Genomic DNA, 20,145 nt, shown 5'->3' with positions numbered 1-20,145 from the left:
TTGTAGCTCTTACCTGCCTTTCTCTGATCTTTCTCTGCCTCTGTCAGCTGGCAGGGAATACTAGGAAAAGTTCCTTTTCCAAGGGAGCAATGATGCATTGGCACAGCTGCCCAGGGAGTGGTGGCATCGCTGTCCCTGGAAGTGCTCCATTGCAGTGGGGATGTGGCACTGAGGGATGTGGTGATGGGCATGGTGGGGTGGGTTTGGGGATCTGAGAGAGCTTTGCCAGCCTCGATGATTTTCTGAAGCGTTCTTTATAACAAAGGAAACTATTCGTGGCTTTTTGTGTTTCAGAAGCTCATAACCAATGAGACTTCTGGTTGGAAGCTCAGATGGAATTTGAAGCACACTGAGAAGATCACTGAGCTACAAAATGCAATTCATCCTTTTTTTTTCTCCTCCCCTTCTTGCTCCAGATCAGTTCAAACTTCAGCAGTATTATTGCAGAAAAGCTGCGGTGCAACACGCTGCCAGACACAGGAAGAAGGAAACCCCAGGTGAATCAGAAGGACAACTTCTGGCTGGTGACAGCGCGTTCACAGAGTGCCATAAACAACTGGTTCACGGATCTAGCTGGAACAAAGCCCCTCACTCACCTCGCCAAGAAGGTACATTACAGGAGAGGCTGTTTGTCAGGGCGCTGTCTCCGTGCTCGGTGTTGAAGTATTTGATTGCTGTTTGGAGGAGTTTTTCTAAATCTCTCGAAGCGTTCTGCTTAAAGAGCATCCCTGAGGTGTGTGTTGCACTGCTTGTGGTCTCCTCACTCAAAAAACTGGCCCTTTCTTATTTGGAGGTTGGGTTCATCTTTGTCTCTTGGCTTGTGTGGTGTGACCGATTCACCTTAAAGCTCTGGTCTGCTTCAGAAGAGCTGCTGCTGTTGCCTTTGGTCTGTTGTTTAGATGAGGAGGGGTTTACAAATTCTCAAAAATCATAGTATTACTGGAAATCATCAGCTGAGGGACTTCCCAGATTTCTGTTGCAGTGATGTGTGTTGCTGTTTTTAAGCTGAGAGGAGTATGTGCGTTAGCCTGGCTGAGACCAGACCACAAAGTGTTCCTGGTCTGTGGGACACAGGGCCAGACCATGCCCTGGCTGCCCTGAATTCTGTAAAGTAGAGAGGTAGGGTCCTGCTCTGCTGTTTCTTAGGGCCTGATAACAAGGAGAGCTGACTGTCTTCCAGGGTGAGCCTGTAAGCAGGAGCCTAGGAATCTACTTTGTATTGTGGAAAGACTTAATTTGCAGTTGCAAAATAGTGGCAGAGAGCATAGTGTAGCAGCTGGAGCCTGCCTGACCCTTGGAATTCTGTGTCAGCCTTGGGAAAATAAAATCATTGGATTTCCCCACGATCTTATTTCTTAAGAAACTTAGTCCCTTTGTATGTTGGCTGTCGATGTCCTGAGGTCACTGTGAGAATGTAAGACTTTGGAGGTCTCTGCCAGTTTCCTGCATTGCACTCCTTTGGTTTTCATGGTTGTAGGCACAAAAACAGCTGCAGCTGGTAGCCAAGCAGTCTGTGTCTGTGAGTCAGCAGAGAATAACTGGGAAGAATGTAAGAAATGCAGTGAGTTAGTAGTTCAACAATAGGTAGTTTAGGGAACTTGAAATACCTACCCAGTGTGTCCCTGCTCTCTGATTGTGTCTCAGACTTCTGTGATCAAATCCATGCTTCTGTCCTCCATCCCACGAAAGTGAGCTCCACTGCTGGACTTCTTTCTGTGATGTGTTATTAATTCCTGCTCTGCGAGTCCACAGTTTGATGATTTCACTGATATTCTCCAAAATCTTGAATTTTCAATCTTGAATGATTGAATTCCTTCCCACCGTGGTATTCCATTCCCTGATTCTCACCGTCTTGGCCTCTTGTGATATTACAAGCCTTTCGTAACCATTCAGTTCTGTTTACAAAATGAAGAGTCCTCTCTTCAATCAGACCCCATACAGCAAATGCTTGTGCTTCTGACTCAGTCCCTACCCTGTACCTTTTGTAGTTGTTTACGTCATCTCTGGAGGATATCCTCAAAGCTGTTTGCAGGATTCACAGTGAGGATTTACAGTGATGTATTTATGTTTTTTGTCTTCTTTCGTTTTGCTTTGTGTTTGTTTATACTGAAATGCTGCTCTGGTGCTGTTGCTATCTGACCAAAGATGAATTCCCTCAAGATGCAGAGCAGCACAGTGTGTTTTTCCCCTGCACAGGTGGCAATCCATGCGATGCATGGGGTTGAAGTGGAATGATTCCTGTTCACATTCGTGGTTGTGATTTCCCCCCGCTCTGTTGTTACAGGTACCCATCTTTAGCAAGAAGGAAGAGGTCTTTGGCTATTTGGCAAAATACACCGTTCCGGTAATGAGGGCAGCCTGGCTCATCAAAATGACTTGTGCCTATTATGCTGCCATCACAGAAACCAAGGTGAAAAAGCGGCACGTCATTGATCCCTTTATCGGTAAGCACTTTGTGTGGTTTGTCCATTCCAGGTGTTCTCTGCACAACCTGCTCTTGAACAGTAGGAAGTAACCTGGAAATCAACATGAATTTGTTTTCTGCTGATAAATCCTGGTGTTTTAATGTGCAAAACTGTCTAAAACAGCAGAGCGCTTTGTTGAAATATAAGTTTTAGCAGCAAGAAGTGCTCCTTAAAGCCTACTTCGTTCTTCCCATTTCTTCTCTAAACTCCCTGTTAAGTTCTGCTGTGCTCCTTTGCTGTGTGACCTCTTTTCTTACCCTACAAAGACTGCAACTGCAATCACTTAACTATAATTGATTATCCTCTTCTCGAGTAGCTGAGTATGTTTCCTAAAAAATGACATCATGTTATTCCATGTTTGTGTGTCCAGTTTTATGAAGCCTTGCTGGATCCCACACCTGACATCCTTTGCATTCTGGCCTATTCCAGATTGCTGCAGTGTAGGAGGGCTTCCCTGTTTTCTGATTCTTATGGTTGTCACCACTGGATCTGCCCAAACTCCCCTGAAAAGCAGCATTAGCAACCAGATTATCATTTTCTTTCTTGCTTATCTCTGGTATAGAAATTACATGGGCTGCTTGAATGCTGATGGCTTTGTTGGCTATATTGATTCCATTCATTGTCCTGTTTGTTTGTCCAATTGCTGACCCTGTAAGCTGTTGTATGTTTTGTCTTGTTTGTTTCTATCACCTGCATTGTCATGGAGGATTCTAATCACGCTGTCATTTCATGCACTGAGTTTCTCTCTTGTATAGTTAGATTTTCATAAAAAAATAATATTAAAGGAAAAAAAAAAAGAAAAAGGTGATCATAGGTTTGCACTTGTATCTGAAATAGATTGAAAATGAGTCAGAGCTGAAGTGTTCCTGCAGTCTGGCAGGTGGTTGAGGATGCTCAAACAGGCTGGCTTAATGCTGCTCTGTACTGGAAAGCATCTCGTCTGCTTGCTGATTCTCAATAACAGATGTCAAGAAATGGGTCTTCACATCTTTTCTTGTACAAAGTAAATTCCTACCCCACCTCCCAAACTCAGGCCTTTTTTCTTGCATTATTTATTCTGTGGTTGCCCCTTTCTCACTTTTGCTCCCTGTCCAAAAGCAAGGTTAGTATGTGACGCTTTTCTTTATCTTTCACTGTTCTCATGTGAGAGGAGCACCTCTGGATTCCCACCTGGACACCAGCCCGTTCCTCGGTTCTTCTCCTTCTGTTCGCTGCCGCACTCATTGCTAACCTGTTTCATTTCTCCAGAATGGACTCAGATCATCACCAAGTACCTGTCGGAACAGCTGCAGAAAATCGCAGAGTTTTACAGACAGCTCCCAGGGCAAAGCTGTGGGTCACCAGCTGGGCCAATGCCCCAGGAGGTGGAACAAGCTTTGAAGCAGTGGGACTACAACGAGAAACTTGCCATGTTCATGTTCCAGGTGAGGAGCTGTGGGGGCTGTGTGTGTGAGCAGAAAGGACTAGGGAGCGTACGCAGAATGATTTCTTTTTTCCCAAGGTTCTCTTTCTATGAATAGATTTCTATGGGTTAATGTAGCTCGGAGCTCACAAGAGCAATACAGAATTGTGCAAATCTCTAGAGTTATTTCTGGTATCAGTAGGCAAGTGGTTGCTGCCACTCCATGTTACCTTGGTTGAGTGTAGCTTCATCTCTTGTCTATTTGCTCTACCTCTGTCTTGGTGCAGGATGGCATGCTGGACCGGCATGAGTTCCTGACGTGGGTGCTTGAGTGCTTTGAGAAGATACGATCAGGAGAGGATGAATTCCTGAAAATGCTTCTACCCCTGCTGCTGCGGGTGAGAAACACACACTGCTTCAGGAGGGCACTGATGTGTCTGTTGTCAGTACGCTCCTGACTAAGGGTTGGTCAGCTGTTGTATACTGTAAATACTAGGGAGTGTCCTTCTGCTGGAGTATCATTCCTAGTTAATGCAAGGGCTTCTTTTTAATCCTGCTTTTTTTTTATTATTATTTTTTTTATTTTATTTTTTATTTCTCCTGCACTCTGTTTCCCTTCATTAAACCTGGTAATCCCTGCCCATGTTGTACCTGTGATAGTTGGACTCTTGGCGCTGCTACAAAGCAGTAGTGCACCATATACAATATTGGGAGGGTCAGGGATTTCTCCAGTGTTGCTTGTAATGAGGACTTTCTTACCTTGCTCTTTCCTATAGTACTCTGGAGAGTTTGTGCAGTCTGCCTACCTGTCCAGACGTCTGGCCTACTTCTGCACCCGCAGGCTTGCTATGCAGCTGGATGGTGCTGGTGGGCACCCACCCCATATCCTGTCTACGCAGACGGGGAATGCTCTTCCTTCAACTCCCACCCCTCAGCCTGCTACAGGGAATCCTCCTCCCAGCCCTTTTAGCGACTTACTGCTGTGCCCCCAGCACCGACCAGTGGTGTATGGGCTCAGCTGCATCCTCCAGGTAGGTCTGAGTAGTAGCTGATGACAGCAAGGTCAGCAGGAACAGTTCATATTGTATGCCATCACAGGAAGAAATCATTGCGGCCAGAGATGGTAAATTCCTGAGTGTGGAAGCTTCAAGCTGTGAGTTGTCAAAGGGCAAGTGTTTGCTGATGTGTTACAGTGTTAGTTCCAGACTACAGTGCAGCAGTGATGCCCTTGACTGACTTGTGTAAGAAGAGCAGAGCCTTTTGCTCTGTATACATGTGCCTCACATGGCTGGGAATGCTTTGTAGAAATGAGAGTAAGAGAGAAAAGGATGTTTTTCTTACTGTTGTGTGTGTGTCATTAACAAGTTGTCAGCTAGGAAATGAAGTTGTGCCAGAAATGAAGAGCAGTACTTGGTAATTTTATTTTAAACCAGCAAAACAAAAAATGTCAACCCAAACAAACCAAAACAGAAACAGAAACAGAAAAGACCAACTCTCCCACCTTTTTACATGAAGGAATTTTAACTGGTGAGCCAGATCACACTGTCAGAAGTGACAGCTGACTATGAAAAGGCATGACTCTGAACTTCTGGTCTTTATACTTGGAATTAAGCCTTGCCTCACAGTAAAAGGGCAAGGTTGCTGAAGTTTCAATGATAGTTATGTTTGGAGGGCAAATACTATTGTGTAATGGTGTACTTTGTGTCAGGGGGAGATAGGTGAGATCTGTTCAGTGTAGTTGTTCATCTTTGTGTTTTTCTCCTTCGAGGGGAGTTGCATGGTCAGGTGGATCCCTATACAAGCACTGGAGATTGTCCCCTTCCAAGGGAGGAAAGGAGCATGTTAAAGCAGAGAAGCTTCCAGAGAGTGCAGGATGAAGCAGGAGGTGGAAAGGAAGAAAGCACAGAGCTTGGGAGCCTGCAGCTCAACAGAAAAACTGAGCTCAGGGAGCCCTTGACAGGATCAAGAAGCAGCCAGCCAGCTCACAAAGAGGATAGAAAGAAAATTCCTAGCTGACTAGAAGTAAGATTCCTTCTGTAAGAGTCTAGAGAGCAAGGCGGGGGTTATAAATAACCCCTTTGTATTTCTGCTAAGCCTTTCTTACTTTCATTTTAAAATGTTACTGTTCTAGTTTCTGTATGGTAAAGCATTGCTTTTTGATTGTGAAAGTCCTGTGTTTGGAAGCTCACTGTAGGGAAAACGTGAGTATGTATACACCTCCAAGGTTTGGCTGATGTAAAGCTTGTATACAACCTGCTTTTACAAAGTTCAATTTGCAATTACTTAATTAGGATTGGGTTATATTTACTAGATATCAGAAGAGCTTATCTGAGAAACGATCTACAGATTTTTCTGATACGCAGATAGTAAGTAAGGCTAAGGCAGAATAAAATCTAATAGCTGGAAGCTGGAGCTGGGTGAAGTCAAGCTGGAAACATGCCTTTCTAAGGGTGTATGATACTACCTTCTGTTCAGATGTCTCAGAGAGTTGATGGATTCTTTGCTTGGAGTGTTTGTAGCAGCCTTTGTTGTTCATCTGAATGCCTGGCTTCTCATGAGCCAAAGGTTTTAGGGCTGTATCCTAAAAATCATTCAGTGAAGTTCCGTCTGTGTGGGTGTCTGTACAAGATCATAAAAGAATGAAAATGTACAAGAGTATTGTTGTTATAATCATCATTATTGAATATTACAGTGGAATGAATGTAGGTCTGTTGACTCAATTTTCTTCTCACACTTGGTGCTTGATGAGGATTGAAGTCAGCAATGTAAATGTTGCTCTTGGGCCAGGAGAGTTGGCCTGTGTGTTGACAGCGTGAATTGTAAGAAAATAACCTGTTCAGGAGCAGCAGGGAGATCAATAGAGAAGCGCTGGTGCTTGTGGATAACCTGGAACTCCACTCTGGAGTCTTTTCCTTTCTATTTTCAGTCTTTACCTTGAAGAGTTTTTCATTCAAAGCTGCAAATAACAACCACCACCAAAAAAAAACCCTAACAAAAACTGAAAAAATAGTAAATGTAACATGATGAATACCTGGGAAGTAGGATAAGGATGTGATTCTGCAGAGAGTAGTTTAACTTTGAGTGTTTTGCCCTTGATTTGCTCAATGATACTAAATTGTCTGTTTGTTGCAGAGTATAATTTTGTGTTGCCCAAGTGCCCTCGTGTGGCATTACTCGCTGACTGACAGCAGGATAAAGACCGGCTCTCCGTTGGACCACCTGCCTATAGCCCCATCCAACTTGCCCATGCCAGGAGGGAATTCAGCCTTTACGCAGCAGGTGAGCAGCTTTCAGAAAAGGGAGATCTGGTGGTCCATAGCTGTGTTGTAGCTCTTCCAGGGTTTTCTTTTTGTGTTGTGTGATGAGCGCAAGCAGAGATGCTGTCGCACTCCCAGGGAATTAACTGCTCCCATTCCACAGTAAGCAAGGTGGTGTCCTTGGAAGATGGGCAAAATCTAAACTTAAGTAGAACTACTGTTGCCTTCTTTGTTTTATGATCACTTTTTATGCAGGACTTCTAAGATGTCCTCTTGAATGTTTACACATTTCTGGTGCTTCTAGGTTCGTGCAAAGCTCCGTGAAATTGAGCAGCAGATAAAAGAACGTGGCCAAGCTGTGGAGGTTCGTTGGTCCTTTGACAAGTGTCAGGAAACCACAGCAGGTAACTTGCTGTAGGTTAAAGTTGTTCTCCCCTGTTCTATAGGTTGTCCTTGTAAGCTTTCTGTCTGATTAATTTCTTTATTTTTCTTATGTGCTGGCTTTGATATTCACTGTCAGCCGTGAAAAGAACCAAACAGATCTTCTTTTAGTACAGAATCTTGAGTGGGTCGGTTTCCCTGAGCATAGCAGGAGTATCTGTTACTGGAAGCTGGAAATTTGTGCCAGAGGATTGTAGTTTGTTATGCACGCCACGTTCTGATGCTTTCCCCTAACATCTGCTGCTGGCCTCTGAGAGACATGATACTAAGCTAGATGGATCCTTTCCTGACTGATGCAGCTTTTTTTGAGGCAGTCTCCTGAGCAGTGAGCTCTCAGAAACTGTTTTACTGAAGAGACTCTTGTAGCAGTTGGGAAACATGAATTTCTTTTCTCTTACAGGTTTCACCATTGGCCGTGTCTTGCACACTTTAGAAGTTCTGGACAGTCACAGCTTTGAAAGATCTGACTTCAGCAACTCTTTGGATTCCTTATATAACAGAATTTTTGGGCTGGGTCCAACCAAGGACAGTCATGAGGTACCACCTTGGGACTTTGCTGCTGGGCCTTGTCTTGAAATTGGCTGTGTTCTTATATTTCATAGTTACTGTCCTGTCTGTCGAGAGCTGACTTGGTGATGGCCTATGGCCAAGAGATCCAGATCCTGTTGAAAACAATTTTGTGCTGCTTTAAGTTGGGGGGGGTACTGAAGTGACAGTGAGGGGTTGTGCGCTAGTCTAAGTGTATGCTAACAAATGTGCGTGAGTCTGAGACAGTCCATACAGCTAATTGAAGAGAGTGACCTATTTATGTTGTTCGCTGCATTAGTTTCTGGAAGTGAGCTGCAAGGCTGGTAGTTTGCATATTTGGTATAATGCTCTTGAAAAACTGTATTTCACTCTATGCCTAAGATTCCCACTTTGTAGATATGCTGCTGAAAGAGCAGATTTTCTAAAGCAAAGCCAGCATCTGCAATATTGCCAAAAGATGTGGATTACCCCTTGCTGCAAACTGGGGTCAAACTGAGACAAAGCAGAGGAAGGCTCTACCTTGACATCTGCGCCCCATGCTAGGAAGACAGGGATGTACAAACTTAAGCTGTGCTGTACCAAATGTGGGCTGTCTGTGACATCCTGCCAAAGGCCTTTGGGCTACCCACCTTTTCTTTTTGACTCACGTTCTCACAGTAGCTCTTCCATCTCACCAGATCTCCCCGGATGACGATGCAGTGGTGGCCTTGCTGTGTGAATGGGCTGTCAGCTATAAACGCTCCGGGCGCCACAGGGCTATGGTTGTGGCCAAACTCCTGGAGAAGCGTCAAGCAGAGATAGAGGCTGAGGTAAATCCTTATTCCTAGAAGACTAGAAGCAGTAAAGCAGAGCAGTGTGTTGCAACAATGAAAACCAAAGGCTGATCAACCTCTTAATGCTTGCACTGTTAATTGTGGCATTTGCTCTGTCTAACCCAAACCAGGTCATAAGTTTTGTTTTCTCTGTTCCATTTTTTGGATGCTTCTGAAGACAGTCAGGTGCTTATGGTGCAGGAGTAGCTGCATGCTTGGAGACTATAAAATAACTTACAGAAACCTGTGTGATAGCTTTCCCATAAGTGCAAGCTAGGAATAATCTCTTGCAGGCTTCTTTTTTTTGAGTTTATGAGCACTGAGTTTCTCTTCAGGGGCAGTGATTGGTACTTCTGTCTGTTTCTGCAGAGATGTGGGGACTCGGAAGTTGTGGATGAGAAAGGCTCCATCTCGTCAGGCTCTCTCTCAGCAGCCAGTGCCCCTGTCTTTCAGGATGTTCTTATGCAGTTCCTTGACACTCAAGCTCCTATGCTAAGTATGTAATAAGAATTTTTAGTCTCATCATTTCTAGCTTTCCTTCTTTTGCAAATTCTGACCTAGTATGATGTTTTTCTGTAAGTCCTGGATGTACCCATTTTATCTATCTGGCCTCCTTGCAATCCAGAGCATGCTTTGGAGAGGAAGGCAATGCAGAAGCCCCTCTGTTAGCTGAATGTTGACCAAGAATAAATGAGAATAGGCTAATTTGGAGTTAATTTGGGCTGAGAACTAGATGGAAGTTTCTAACTTGTAAGTGACAAAGCTCTGAAGTAACCTCTTAGTGTAATTATTACAAGCAGATTAATTAAAGGGGGCAGGATACAGTTCTGAATGATGTGGGGGACTGTGTGTTTGTATACCCAGGGATGGCACTTTCAGTCTAAAGTCCTATACCTCTAAATGGAGAGGTTTTCACTTCTTTATTTGCCACCTGTTGAAGGTGGGCGTTCTGGCTCTGACTTCTGCAGCAGTCTCAGAACTGTGTATCCGTCACTTAGCGTATTGAGATCTCTAGAAACACTTTCTCTGTGGACATAGGTGTGGTGTCTGCTGCTGCTCTTAGTGTTATGGAGGAACTCTGGTAGCTCTGTCTGTCTTTGCTCTCCTTTCAGCTGATCCTGGGAAGGAGAATGAGAAGGTGGAGTTTTTTAACCTGGTGCTGCTGTTCTGTGAGCTAATCCGACATGATGTCTTCTCTCACAATATCTACATGTGCACACTCATCTCCCGGGGTGATCTTGCCATGGATTCTCACGGACCTCGTCCTCCCTCACCCTTTGATGATCCTGCTGAGGAGCATGACAGGAAGGAGACAGAAGGAAGCAGTGGGATCAAGCTAGAGGTGAGAATACAAGATCCACAGCTCTTTTATGCGCTTCCTCTTGATCTGCTTCTCCGTTCATATCAGCTTTGTAGACTCCTTGCTATTGCTTGCTGGAAGATGTACCAGTGACTCATGTTTCTCATTTCCCCAAGCTATTTCCTTAGCACTTCAGTTGCAAAAGTAGAGGCTTGTGTTCTAAGTGGGTAGAAAGGTCTTGCAGAATGTAACAGGGTAGACAGGAAAACCTTACTCTGAGCAGCATATCAGGTGCTATGCAAGGCGGGTCTGTGTGTCAGGTGTTTGTAGCATATGTGATTCTGACTGAGTTTCATTTGCCAGGCATCATCTTTGTTGGCAAACTGCTGTCACTGTCCAACATGGAAGTGGGGTGCTGCAGTAAATGAGTCTTGTCTTGTTTCCTGGTGTATTATTGAGATGTAAAGCTGCTCTGTCTGTTCTCAGGACACGGGTCTCTCTGAGCCTATGGACATTGACCACAATTCCAGCACGATCTTTGATGACATGGAGAAGACAGATTTTTCGGTATGTGCTTGCTTTTTTGCCTGCTACTCATAAGCAGATCAGTATGTTGTGCTGGCACCAGGGACATGTGTGGGTTCTCCCTCTTTACCATAGAGCCAATATGCTGGAAGTGTCTAACTTGCAAGGTAGCAGACACCGTGAAACGTTCTTCTTGGCTTCTTTCACATGTCCTAATTATGGCATGACCACGTTCCCTAACTGATTTGTTGTTCTTGCACCTTTCTAGATGTTTTCTCCTCCAATGCATTGTGAATCTAAAGCCAGCCCTTCCCCTGAGAAACCAGATCCTGAAAAGGAAGCAAAGCCTCTGCTGAAGGACAAGTCTGCAGAAGGAATGCTGGCATCTCTGTATGACCAGCCTCGACATATCCAGTATGCAACACACTTTCCTATTCCTCAGGTATGAGACCTGCTCGTAACCCTTTTCCTGCTGCTGCCTTGTGCTCTGATAACCAGGCTGCTGTGTTTCCCTGCAGCACTACTGTAAGCATGAACCTGACTGAACAGAGTTGAACCTGATCTCTTTCTGTTCAGTTACTGGGTGGGTGAGGAGTGCAGTCATGTTCTTCTGCATTGCTGCAGGAGAGTGAACTACTTAAGACACCTCTTTGCTTACTCCCAGAGCAGCTTCTGAGATGAAGCTTTCTCTTTGCTTTTATGAGATCCAGATGTGAAACAAGATTAAAGCATTCAGCTTGATAGTTGCTAATGCAGTTCTTTCTCTTGGTTCCCCAGGAGGAATCATGCAGTCATGAATGTAACCAACGGTTGGTAGTTCTTTTTGGGGTTGGAAAACAACGGGACGATGCTCGGCATACAATCAAGAAAATAACCAAAGACATCCTAAAAGTTTTAAACAGAAAGAGTACTGCAGAGACAGGTCAGTATTGCTTGAGCCTCTCCTTCCAGTCTTTCCAGTTGACTGCCTCCTTTGTCTGGAGTCTCACAATGACAGGATTTCATATGATCTGCAGTGCCTGGTTGGCTGTATCAGTCACTGACTGTCTGGGATGGTGCTCTGTTCTCAAATAATAATGAGCAGCAAATAAGATTTGTTTCCTCCTGCCTAGATGTGTTTCATTGAATTTCCCTTCTTCAGTAGGTGCTTAAGTCGTGTCAGTTTCAGAGTGAGACCCTGGCCAAAAACGTGGCATTTTCAAACTTCATTTTCTTAAGCTCTACCATTTGAATCTTTGCACAAAAGCAGCAGGAGCTTTGCCTGTGAATGTTAGGCAAATACCCCGATTCAGTGTAGTGTGTGCTGTTATGCTAAGCGTGCTGGTTAGGGTGGCAGGTTTGGATAGCTGTGTCAATACCGTTAGGAAACCTCTAATTTCTATTGATTGAGAATCTAGCTTCAGATTTTTTTTTTTCTTTTCTTTTTGTTGGTCTGATTCTTGAAAGCCAACTTGAAACATGGTGTGATTCTTCAAAGGTGGCATTCTCTAACGGCTGAGCCATCTCCAGTTTCGGGCTGAGCCATCTCCAGTTCAGAACAGCTGTTCTTACCAGGGAGTCAGTGTTTCTTCTAAATGGGGGGGAATATATTTTCCCCCTTCACTCGGGATAAACTAGATGTTAACCCTGCTGTCATTCTTTGGCTAGAAATTCCTTCCTTGACGGTTTATTGTTGTGAATGCAGAGTGGTCCTTATCAGCTTATGGGTGGAGGATCAGGTTCTTTGATCGTGCTGCTTGGTAGTGGCTGGTCTTGCTGAGGGCCTGGCATGTGCTGATGACTGATGTCTATTCCTCTTCTGATGAGGAAGGTAGTCCAATACTATTTTCTGGTCCTCTCAATTTTTGTAGGTGGAGAGGAAGGCCAGAAGAGGAAAAAGAGCAAGCCAGAAGCATTCCCAACAGCTGAAGATATCTTTGCAAAGTTCCAGCACCTTTCTCACTTTGATCAGCACCAAGTCACATCTCAGGTATGAAACCTTCAAGGCTGCTGTCCTCTTTGGGCCCTGACTGAGTCCCTTTGTTACTGAGGACAGCTTCCTGCAGGGAAAAGGTGATGGGTCTGCTGGAGGGGCTTCGGCAAGGGGAAATAGCACAGTGTGTCACCTTACGCTTGCAGGTATCCCGCAATGTCTTGGAACAGATCACCAGCTTTGCCTTGGGCATGTCCTACCACCTGCCTCTGGTACAGCATGTGCAGTTCATCTTTGACTTGATGGAGTATTCACTCAATATCAGTGGTCTTATCGACTTTGCCATCCAGGTAAGCACAGTGCTGAAGTGTTCCCTGGGGAATCAGTTCATCAGCCTGAAAGGCAGGAGATACGTGCTGTGATAGCTGGGCTTCTTTTGGGGTTCTCTGACCTGTGGAGGTGGTCAGAACTGATAGTCATTGCAGTTCTCCTGGGCTGCAGCTGTTAGGAATGGGTTGTTTGCAGCAGGTAGTCTTATGTGCCCTATTGCAACGACTATTCTTCCAAAGGTTTCAGGGTTGTTCCCAAAGGATTAACATTGCACCTCTTCAGCAAGGCCTTGTTCTGAGTGAGGAGGGGAATGTCTCTCTCTGGCTAGTTTCCTGCCTTCCTCTCCTGGAGGGATCCTTGGTGTGTGACAGCACAGGCTGCCTTCCAGTTCCTGCTAAAATTCTGTTGCTGTTTTATAAACTTTTGACAGTTTGTGAAGCCTTGCTGTGACTGCCAATGGAATTGAGATTAAAAGCCTTAAAAAGGTGGAATCTCCATCTTGTGCAGGACAGAAGTACCAGGAAAAGCTGTCTGCTACCATCTGTGGCCGTATCTCTGACACCCAGGCACCGGCCTGCTCTTGTACTGCCTGAGACACTGTGCCTGAATGCTGAGCACTAACTGTTCCAGGGTCACATCTCTAGGCAGAAAGTGCATGCCAGTCCCTTTCCCTGGCAGGCCCTGTAGAATATGCTCCGTCTCTGACCATTCCTTACCCCTGTGGCTGTTGAAGGGTTTTTCTGTCATTGGGTGCAGTTGCTGAATGAACTGAGCGTGGTGGAGGCAGAACTGCTGTTGAAATCCTCCGACCTTGTTGGCAGCTACACCACCAGCTTGTGCCTGTGCATCGTGGCTGTGCTGCGGCACTACCATTCCTGCCTTATACTGAACCAGGACCAGATGGCTCAGGTCTTTGAAGGGTAAGGGGACTTTCCCATCATCACATGGAAGGGACTTATAAAGGGCAGGGTTGTATCTTTGTTCTACGAAGCAGCAGCTTTATGCTTGAGGGTTCAGCTCACAGAGTTTGAGGGGAAAGGGATTTGTTGTCCAGTTAGCACTGCTGCTCTTAACTCTGTGTAATGAGTCTGTATTCCTTCAGATTTTCTTGTTATGTTGCTGCAGCTTTTTTTGTCTCTCTACAGTCTGTGTGGGGTGGTGAAACATGGCATGAACCGCTCGGATGGCTCCTCAGCAGAGCGCTGTATCCTGGCCTATCTCTACGACCTGTATACCTCCTGCAGTCACCTCAAAAGTAAATTTGGGGAGCTTTTTAGGTGAGTCTGAGACAGGTGGAGTGCTGTGGATGCTTGCTAGTGTAGTGCCTTGGTGTGAAGCTTTGTGTGTGATCTTGTTTGGTAGAACTGCCTGAGAGATGCTCTCAGTAGGGACCAGAAGTTTTGGGATGAGTGCCTATTTTGTCTTTTCCCTCAGCCCTTGCTCTCTATTAGTGTTTCAGTGCAGGCGTTTGGCAGGGATATCTAACCTCAGGTGTTACCCCTGTTGAGGGGCTGTGAGAGTTGCTTTTGCCTTGGTGTGGGCTGGTTGGGCTCCTGGCTGCTGAGCGCCTTTAAAGTATTTTTTTGACAGAATTGAGAGCAGGAGGAAGTGCACTGGAGTTCTGCACAGCAGCCATCACACAGATGGAAATGAGAAACACGATATCAGTGTAACTGTATTCCCAAAAGCTATTCAGCAAGCCTTTAATGTAAACAGCTACAGATAAAAGGGAATGTCCTCTTGCAGGCAAACAATAGACTGGAGGTTGAGGCAAGGAGTAGGAAGAAGTTTCATTTTTGAGGGTGATGCCTCTCTGAAGAAGCCCCACAGGACTCTGCTAGTGCTTGTGTTCTTCAGCATATCAAAGGTTGTATGAATGCTGATATCAAAGTTTTTGATATAGCTGTTATCAATCACGTGAAATTCAAAGTGCCTGCAAGTCAGTAGAGCCCAATAATGATGACTGGATGATAAACTGGCAGATGAAATTTAGTGTCATTAGGCAAAATAATGCACATAGGATCATCCTCCTTGCCTCCCTAACCCTACAGAGCAATGGATATGTATTACCACTCAGATCAATGATCTTGTGATTGTGGTAAATACATCAGTGAAAACGTCTTCTCAGTGTTCAGGAGCAGTCAAAAAGCAAATGAAATGTTAGTTATTGTTTGAGGAGAAATGGGAGAGCAGAATGGAGGGTATCGTTGGGCTGTCATATAAATCATGGTGCGATTGTACCTTTTGTTTTTTGGGAGCCTGATTCCAAAAAGCACGTGGTAAGTTTGGGTTTGTGGGGTGGTGTGTGGATGGATGAGAGGTGGTTTGGAATGTGGTTTGAACGTGCCTGTCTTGCTCTTAAAAACTCCTCTGGGCATTGGCTGTGTGGACACCAAAGGCTGAGCTAGATGCTTCTCCAGTCTGACCTGGAATGACCCATTCTCATGCTGTGCACAGTGTGCCCTCTCAGTAACTTCCAAGTACTCTCACAATAAAGAAGCACCTCATCTGGGTGAGTCTTTGTGGTACAAACTGATCTCCACACAATCTTGCCCAAGGCTGTGCTTATCTTACACGGGATTGCTTTGCTTACCAGAGTTCACTGGAAACAGGGTTGGGTTTTTTCCTGTGCACCTAATCTTCTTTCTTATCCTATTTAGTGACTTCTGCTCCAAGGTGAAGAACACAATCTACTGCAACGTTGAGCCATCTGATTCCAACATGCTGTGGGAACCAGAGTTCATGATTGACACTATTGAAAATCCATCTGCACATAACTTCACGTACACCAACCTGGGCAAGAGCCTGAATGAAAACCCAGCAAACCGCTACAGTTTTGTCTGTAATGCACTTATGCACGTGTGTGTGGGGCACCATGATCCAGACAGGTAAGAAGCAGAGCTTTCATGGTCCTCTTGAGATCTTTAGGTGGGGATAAAGAAAGACAGTAGCCTTTGTTTGGCTGTCTTGGGGAGAAAGGAAGAAGGAGCCAAAGCTGAGGTGCCTTAGGGAATCACTCCCCAGCTGTGTGCCTGAGTAGCAGTGTTGACCTGCTTTTTTGTTATTTATTTACTTAACAGGGTGAATGACATCGCCATCCTGTGTGCTGAACTGACTGGTTACTGCAAGTCTCTAAGCGCCGAGTGGCTGGGTGTGCTTAAAGCTTTGTGCTGTTCCTCCAATAATGGGACCTGTGGTTTCAATGATCTCCTCTGCAATGTTGATGCAAGTGCAAACATTTGAAAGGGGGAAAGGAAGTGAATTGGGAGTGAAGGGATCCATCGGGAGGAGGTGGAAATGAACAAGGGATGGAAGCTTTGCCTTCTGAAAACAGGGAAAAGGCTTTGAATGCCAGAGCTACCGTTTGGTGCTTATTGCAGCCTGGGCTGATCCTGGGGTTATGGGAGCTTCCTCTGATAGCTCCTAGTTAGAGGAGGGAATGAGGAATGAGAATCTGTTGTGATCACTGGCTGATCTCTTCTAGGTCAGTGACTTGTCTTTCCATGACTCCCTGGCCACCTTTGTTGCCATTCTCATTGCCCGGCAGTGCTTGCTGCTGGAGGACCTCATTCGCTGTGCTGCTATCCCTTCACTCCTCAATGCTGGTAAGTGCATCCCTACAGCAAGCAGATGTTGCTCCAAATGCTGACGCAAGAGACTGTGCTTATTGAATGTTTAGTGAACCCTGTAGTTGTGAAATTTGCCTCCAATTCTTATAGTATAGTTTAGTACTCGAGAATTGAATATTTTGCTTTAGAGAGTTTCTGGCCTTTTCTTCAGAAGCTGGTAATGCTGAAGTTTTTTGTGATCTGGAGTTTGTGCAAAAGCTGAACTCAGTGTGGGCTGATGTGTTCAGCTACACTGCCTGACCAGTGCACTCAGCCCTGAATTCCAGCAGAGCAGTTCCTGCTGCTGTGGTGAGATTCAAGTCAGCAGTTTGGCTACAGCAGCCAGCTGACCACTTGATGCCCATAGTGCCAAAGCCACTCTGCCTCATTCTGACACCAGCCTTCCCAGTTTGCTCAGGGGATTGCAGCATCCAAGCTCTGACAGGGTGAAGTAGGAAAGATGGAGCAAGCAGAATGCAGTGCGTGTCACTGGGGATAATACTGATGTATTTGCTCACTTGCATGCTAATTGCTGCACATGCTCCCTATCTGCAAATACAATAAAGCTGCTGCAGCCTCTCAACTGGCTGCTCCAGGGCAGTGCACTATGAATAGCTTTTGGATTCAGAGTCAGCTGTCCCAGCACTTAAGAAATCTCAGTTGACTGTTTTCTTTACATAGCCTGCAGTGAACAGGACTCTGAACCAGGAGCACGTTTGACCTGCCGGATTTTACTCCATCTGTTTAAGACTCCGCAGCTGAACCCATGCCAGCAAGATGGCAGTAAGTGAATGAAAGTGAAGTCTTTCTTTATTGTGAAAGTACTGAGGCTCTCACACCCCAAGAAAAGAGATGCTGGACCCTATGATTAGAGATCATGACCTGCCTGCTTAGAATGAAGCAGGCAAAGCCTCATACACTGCTTTCTGCAGAGGACAAAGAACAATATTCTTCCATTTATGTCACTCCGTGGTAGCTTGGCATGTTGGGGGTGGAGGCTCTGGAGGCCAGTAACCCACCAGTAGAGGTGGCTTTGCTGTCACTGAGCCATTAGAGTAATGATCACTTTTTTCTTTTTTCTTGTCTAGAGCATTGTAGACCCTCTTAGCTTGGTGCCAGAAGCTGTTATTTTACATCACTCCCTTTTTGTCTGATGATGGAACCAGTCCAGGAAGCTGTTTTTGGCTCCTCATCAGTATCTTTATAGCTCAGATCTCTAAATCCAACCCATGTTCTAGGTTAGGGTACTGTTGGAGTTCATGTCACAGGCACCGCTGCCCATTTGGATTTCATGGTTCAGTTGTCATGGCATGATTGGCACTGTGCTGCGTGAAGCTTAATTAAATTGACCCCATGTTACAGCTGAAAAAAGGACTAGCCTCGGGATTCTCCGAGTCTGATTCTGTGGTACTGGCTTGTGCATAATAAGAGCAGCTCTGGAGTCTGTGCCTTTCTTTCTTCCTGAGTATTGCCCTTCCCTATTGTCCTCTTTGCAGACAAACCCACGGTGGGAATCCGTTCTTCTTGTGACCGTCACTTACTGGCAGCCTCCCAGAATCGTATTGTGGATGGAGCAGTCTTTGCAGTTCTGAAGGCTGTCTTTGTTCTGGGTGTGTACCTGGATGTTTTGGGGAGGCTGTGGGAGATGGTGCTTTTTTACATAGGGGTAGACGTGCTGGCTGTATAGAAGACCAGGGTGGGATCTGCTTTCTTGTGTGTGCAGAGAGATTGCTGACTGCAGGAAGTTTTCAAAAGCTCAGGCTTTAGGTTTGGCATTGATGGCTAAGTAATGCTTGCCTTTTCCTTGCAGGAGATGCAGAACTGAAAGGCTCTGGCTTTTCCCACCCTGGAGGTGTCGATGATCTGATGGATGATGAGCTGGGTACCAGGAAGGCTGGTGGTCGAGTAGTAACTGTGGAAACAGCTAGCCTGGATATTTATGCCAAGTATGTACTGAGGAGCATCTGCCAACAGGTGAGTCTGTCCCATCTCTGAGCTTGTCCTTATCCCTGCTGCGGACAGATGCACCCTGTCTGGCTTTCTGCACTTTGGGCTTTGCAGGTATTTGGGAAGCATCAGTAAAGAGCTGTATGTGGTTCTGCCAGGTGATGGCGCTAAGGATTGCTCACCAATACAAAAGGGAGTGGGGGAGAAAAAAAGGAAACAGCTCTGAAGAATTAGGTGCTGCAGTATGCAGGGACTGCATATCCCTTTTTACTCTGGCAACAGCACAAGGCTCTTGTCCAAGGAGGGGAGTGCTGGGAGCGGTTTGCTGAGATGTGTGCTGGAGGCAAAGAAGATAAGCTTAAGAAAGACAGCTTGTTCAAGTGATAAATTGTGCCTCTCGGAATGCAGCTTAAGTGTTGCTTGCAGCTAGGCTGTTAACGTATCCCTGGGCTTTGCAGTGCCCTGTTCAGTTAATTAAAGAAACAAAACCAAATATCTTTTGCTCATCCCTATTCTGAAAACATCAGTAATGCTGTTCCTTTGGGAAAATGATAGTTGAAGAAGTGGAACTTGGCTGGTGAGATATTTGGTTGCTGACTGGGAAGTCTGTTACCTCTACCTAATGAAAACAGGTGCTGAAGGGTATCTTTGGCTGTGGTTACAGATTTATTATATCAGCAGGAAAGATGCAGTGCTGCAGTTTGAAATGCATGTCTGCTGAGTGTGGTGCTGTGCTCACGCTCTGTGATGCAGTTGTTTATTAAATGGCTCATTCTACAGCAATGTTACCGGCTTCCAAGGAAGAATTGGGGCTGTGTGTTTAAGAGCATGAATACAGCATAGTTGGTGCTGCTGAAATCTGACTATAACATTCACAGAGGTAGATTTTCTCTTGCTGATTCTAGCCTATGTATGAAGGATTCCCAGCAGGTAGAATGTGTGTGTATGGGAGGGAATAGCAGCGTGCCAGTTACCTACCAATTGCTGGCAGAACTGGTTATGTAAGAAAAAGTATTTGAGCAGACACCAGTAAGTACCAGCAGACTGTGCCAGAGCTCCTGCTATAGAGCTATGAAGGGTAAGTGAAATGATATGTTTATCGCTAGCACCTCCAGTGCAAGCAGGAGATGCTCCAGAACTCACTGTATCAATTCTGGAATGGCTGTCAGGTGCCTTAAGCCATAGATGGTGATGTCTCAAACTCAGAAACTGTTGCATCTCATATTCGGTCGTATATTTTATTAGTCATGAGGGTGGGGTAGAGAAGTAGATTGTTAAACCTTTAACTTATTTCTGCAGGCGCTAATGATTTGTTATGACCTAACTGCTAGTCTGCCCTTTAGTCTGTTCAGATTAGTAAATGTAAGGACGATTGACCCTTTGAAAAGATTGTTAGAGCTGTGATAAGCCACATTGTTGAGAGTATGAACCGAGAAGGAGGTTGAGTCAAAGCTGCTAACTTGAGTCTGGTGGTTGGGGTAGTAGAGTTGTCCATAATGCTTGAAAAAGGTTTCACAGTGCACTCCCGTGTGAAGAGAGGTGAAGGGCTCCGGTTCAGTAATAGAGAGCCTGTGGAGGTGACTGTCTTATAAAGAAATGTTGGAGAGAAAGAGACTGG

At 45.3% G+C, this 20,145-nt stretch overlaps 1 protein-coding gene across 2 annotated transcripts in view; it reads left to right on the top strand.

Annotated features, from left to right (window-relative positions):
* The window catches only part of MED12 (mediator complex subunit 12), a 35,009-nt gene that overhangs the window by 1,341 nt on the left and 13,523 nt on the right, over positions 1-20,145 (top strand). For both annotated transcript variants that reach the window (XM_072334643.1, XM_072334642.1), the window contains exons 3-26: positions 417-608; positions 2,285-2,444; positions 3,714-3,889; positions 4,155-4,265; positions 4,644-4,898; positions 7,000-7,146; positions 7,429-7,528; positions 7,966-8,102; positions 8,771-8,902; positions 9,275-9,401; positions 10,018-10,247; positions 10,692-10,772; positions 10,999-11,172; positions 11,508-11,652; positions 12,581-12,699; positions 12,849-12,992; positions 13,729-13,892; positions 14,118-14,249; positions 15,633-15,860; positions 16,053-16,197; positions 16,457-16,577; positions 17,262-17,363; positions 18,077-18,190; positions 18,391-18,554. In XM_072334643.1, the coding sequence (XP_072190744.1) occupies positions 417-608; positions 2,285-2,444; positions 3,714-3,889; positions 4,155-4,265; positions 4,644-4,898; positions 7,000-7,146; positions 7,429-7,528; positions 7,966-8,102; positions 8,771-8,902; positions 9,275-9,401; positions 10,018-10,247; positions 10,692-10,772; positions 10,999-11,172; positions 11,508-11,652; positions 12,581-12,699; positions 12,849-12,992; positions 13,729-13,892; positions 14,118-14,249; positions 15,633-15,860; positions 16,053-16,197; positions 16,457-16,577; positions 17,262-17,363; positions 18,077-18,190; positions 18,391-18,554 (3,600 nt within the window). The remainder of the gene's footprint in view (positions 1-416; positions 609-2,284; positions 2,445-3,713; positions 3,890-4,154; positions 4,266-4,643; positions 4,899-6,999; positions 7,147-7,428; positions 7,529-7,965; positions 8,103-8,770; positions 8,903-9,274; positions 9,402-10,017; positions 10,248-10,691; positions 10,773-10,998; positions 11,173-11,507; positions 11,653-12,580; positions 12,700-12,848; positions 12,993-13,728; positions 13,893-14,117; positions 14,250-15,632; positions 15,861-16,052; positions 16,198-16,456; positions 16,578-17,261; positions 17,364-18,076; positions 18,191-18,390; positions 18,555-20,145) is intronic.

Source organism: Excalfactoria chinensis, chromosome 4 (assembly GCF_039878825.1).
Source record: "Excalfactoria chinensis isolate bCotChi1 chromosome 4, bCotChi1.hap2, whole genome shotgun sequence".
In the NCBI taxonomy this organism is placed as follows: domain Eukaryota; kingdom Metazoa; phylum Chordata; class Aves; order Galliformes; family Phasianidae; genus Excalfactoria; species Excalfactoria chinensis.
Note: the sequence above shows the minus strand (reverse complement) of the source record. Positions and strands in the feature narration are given on the sequence as shown.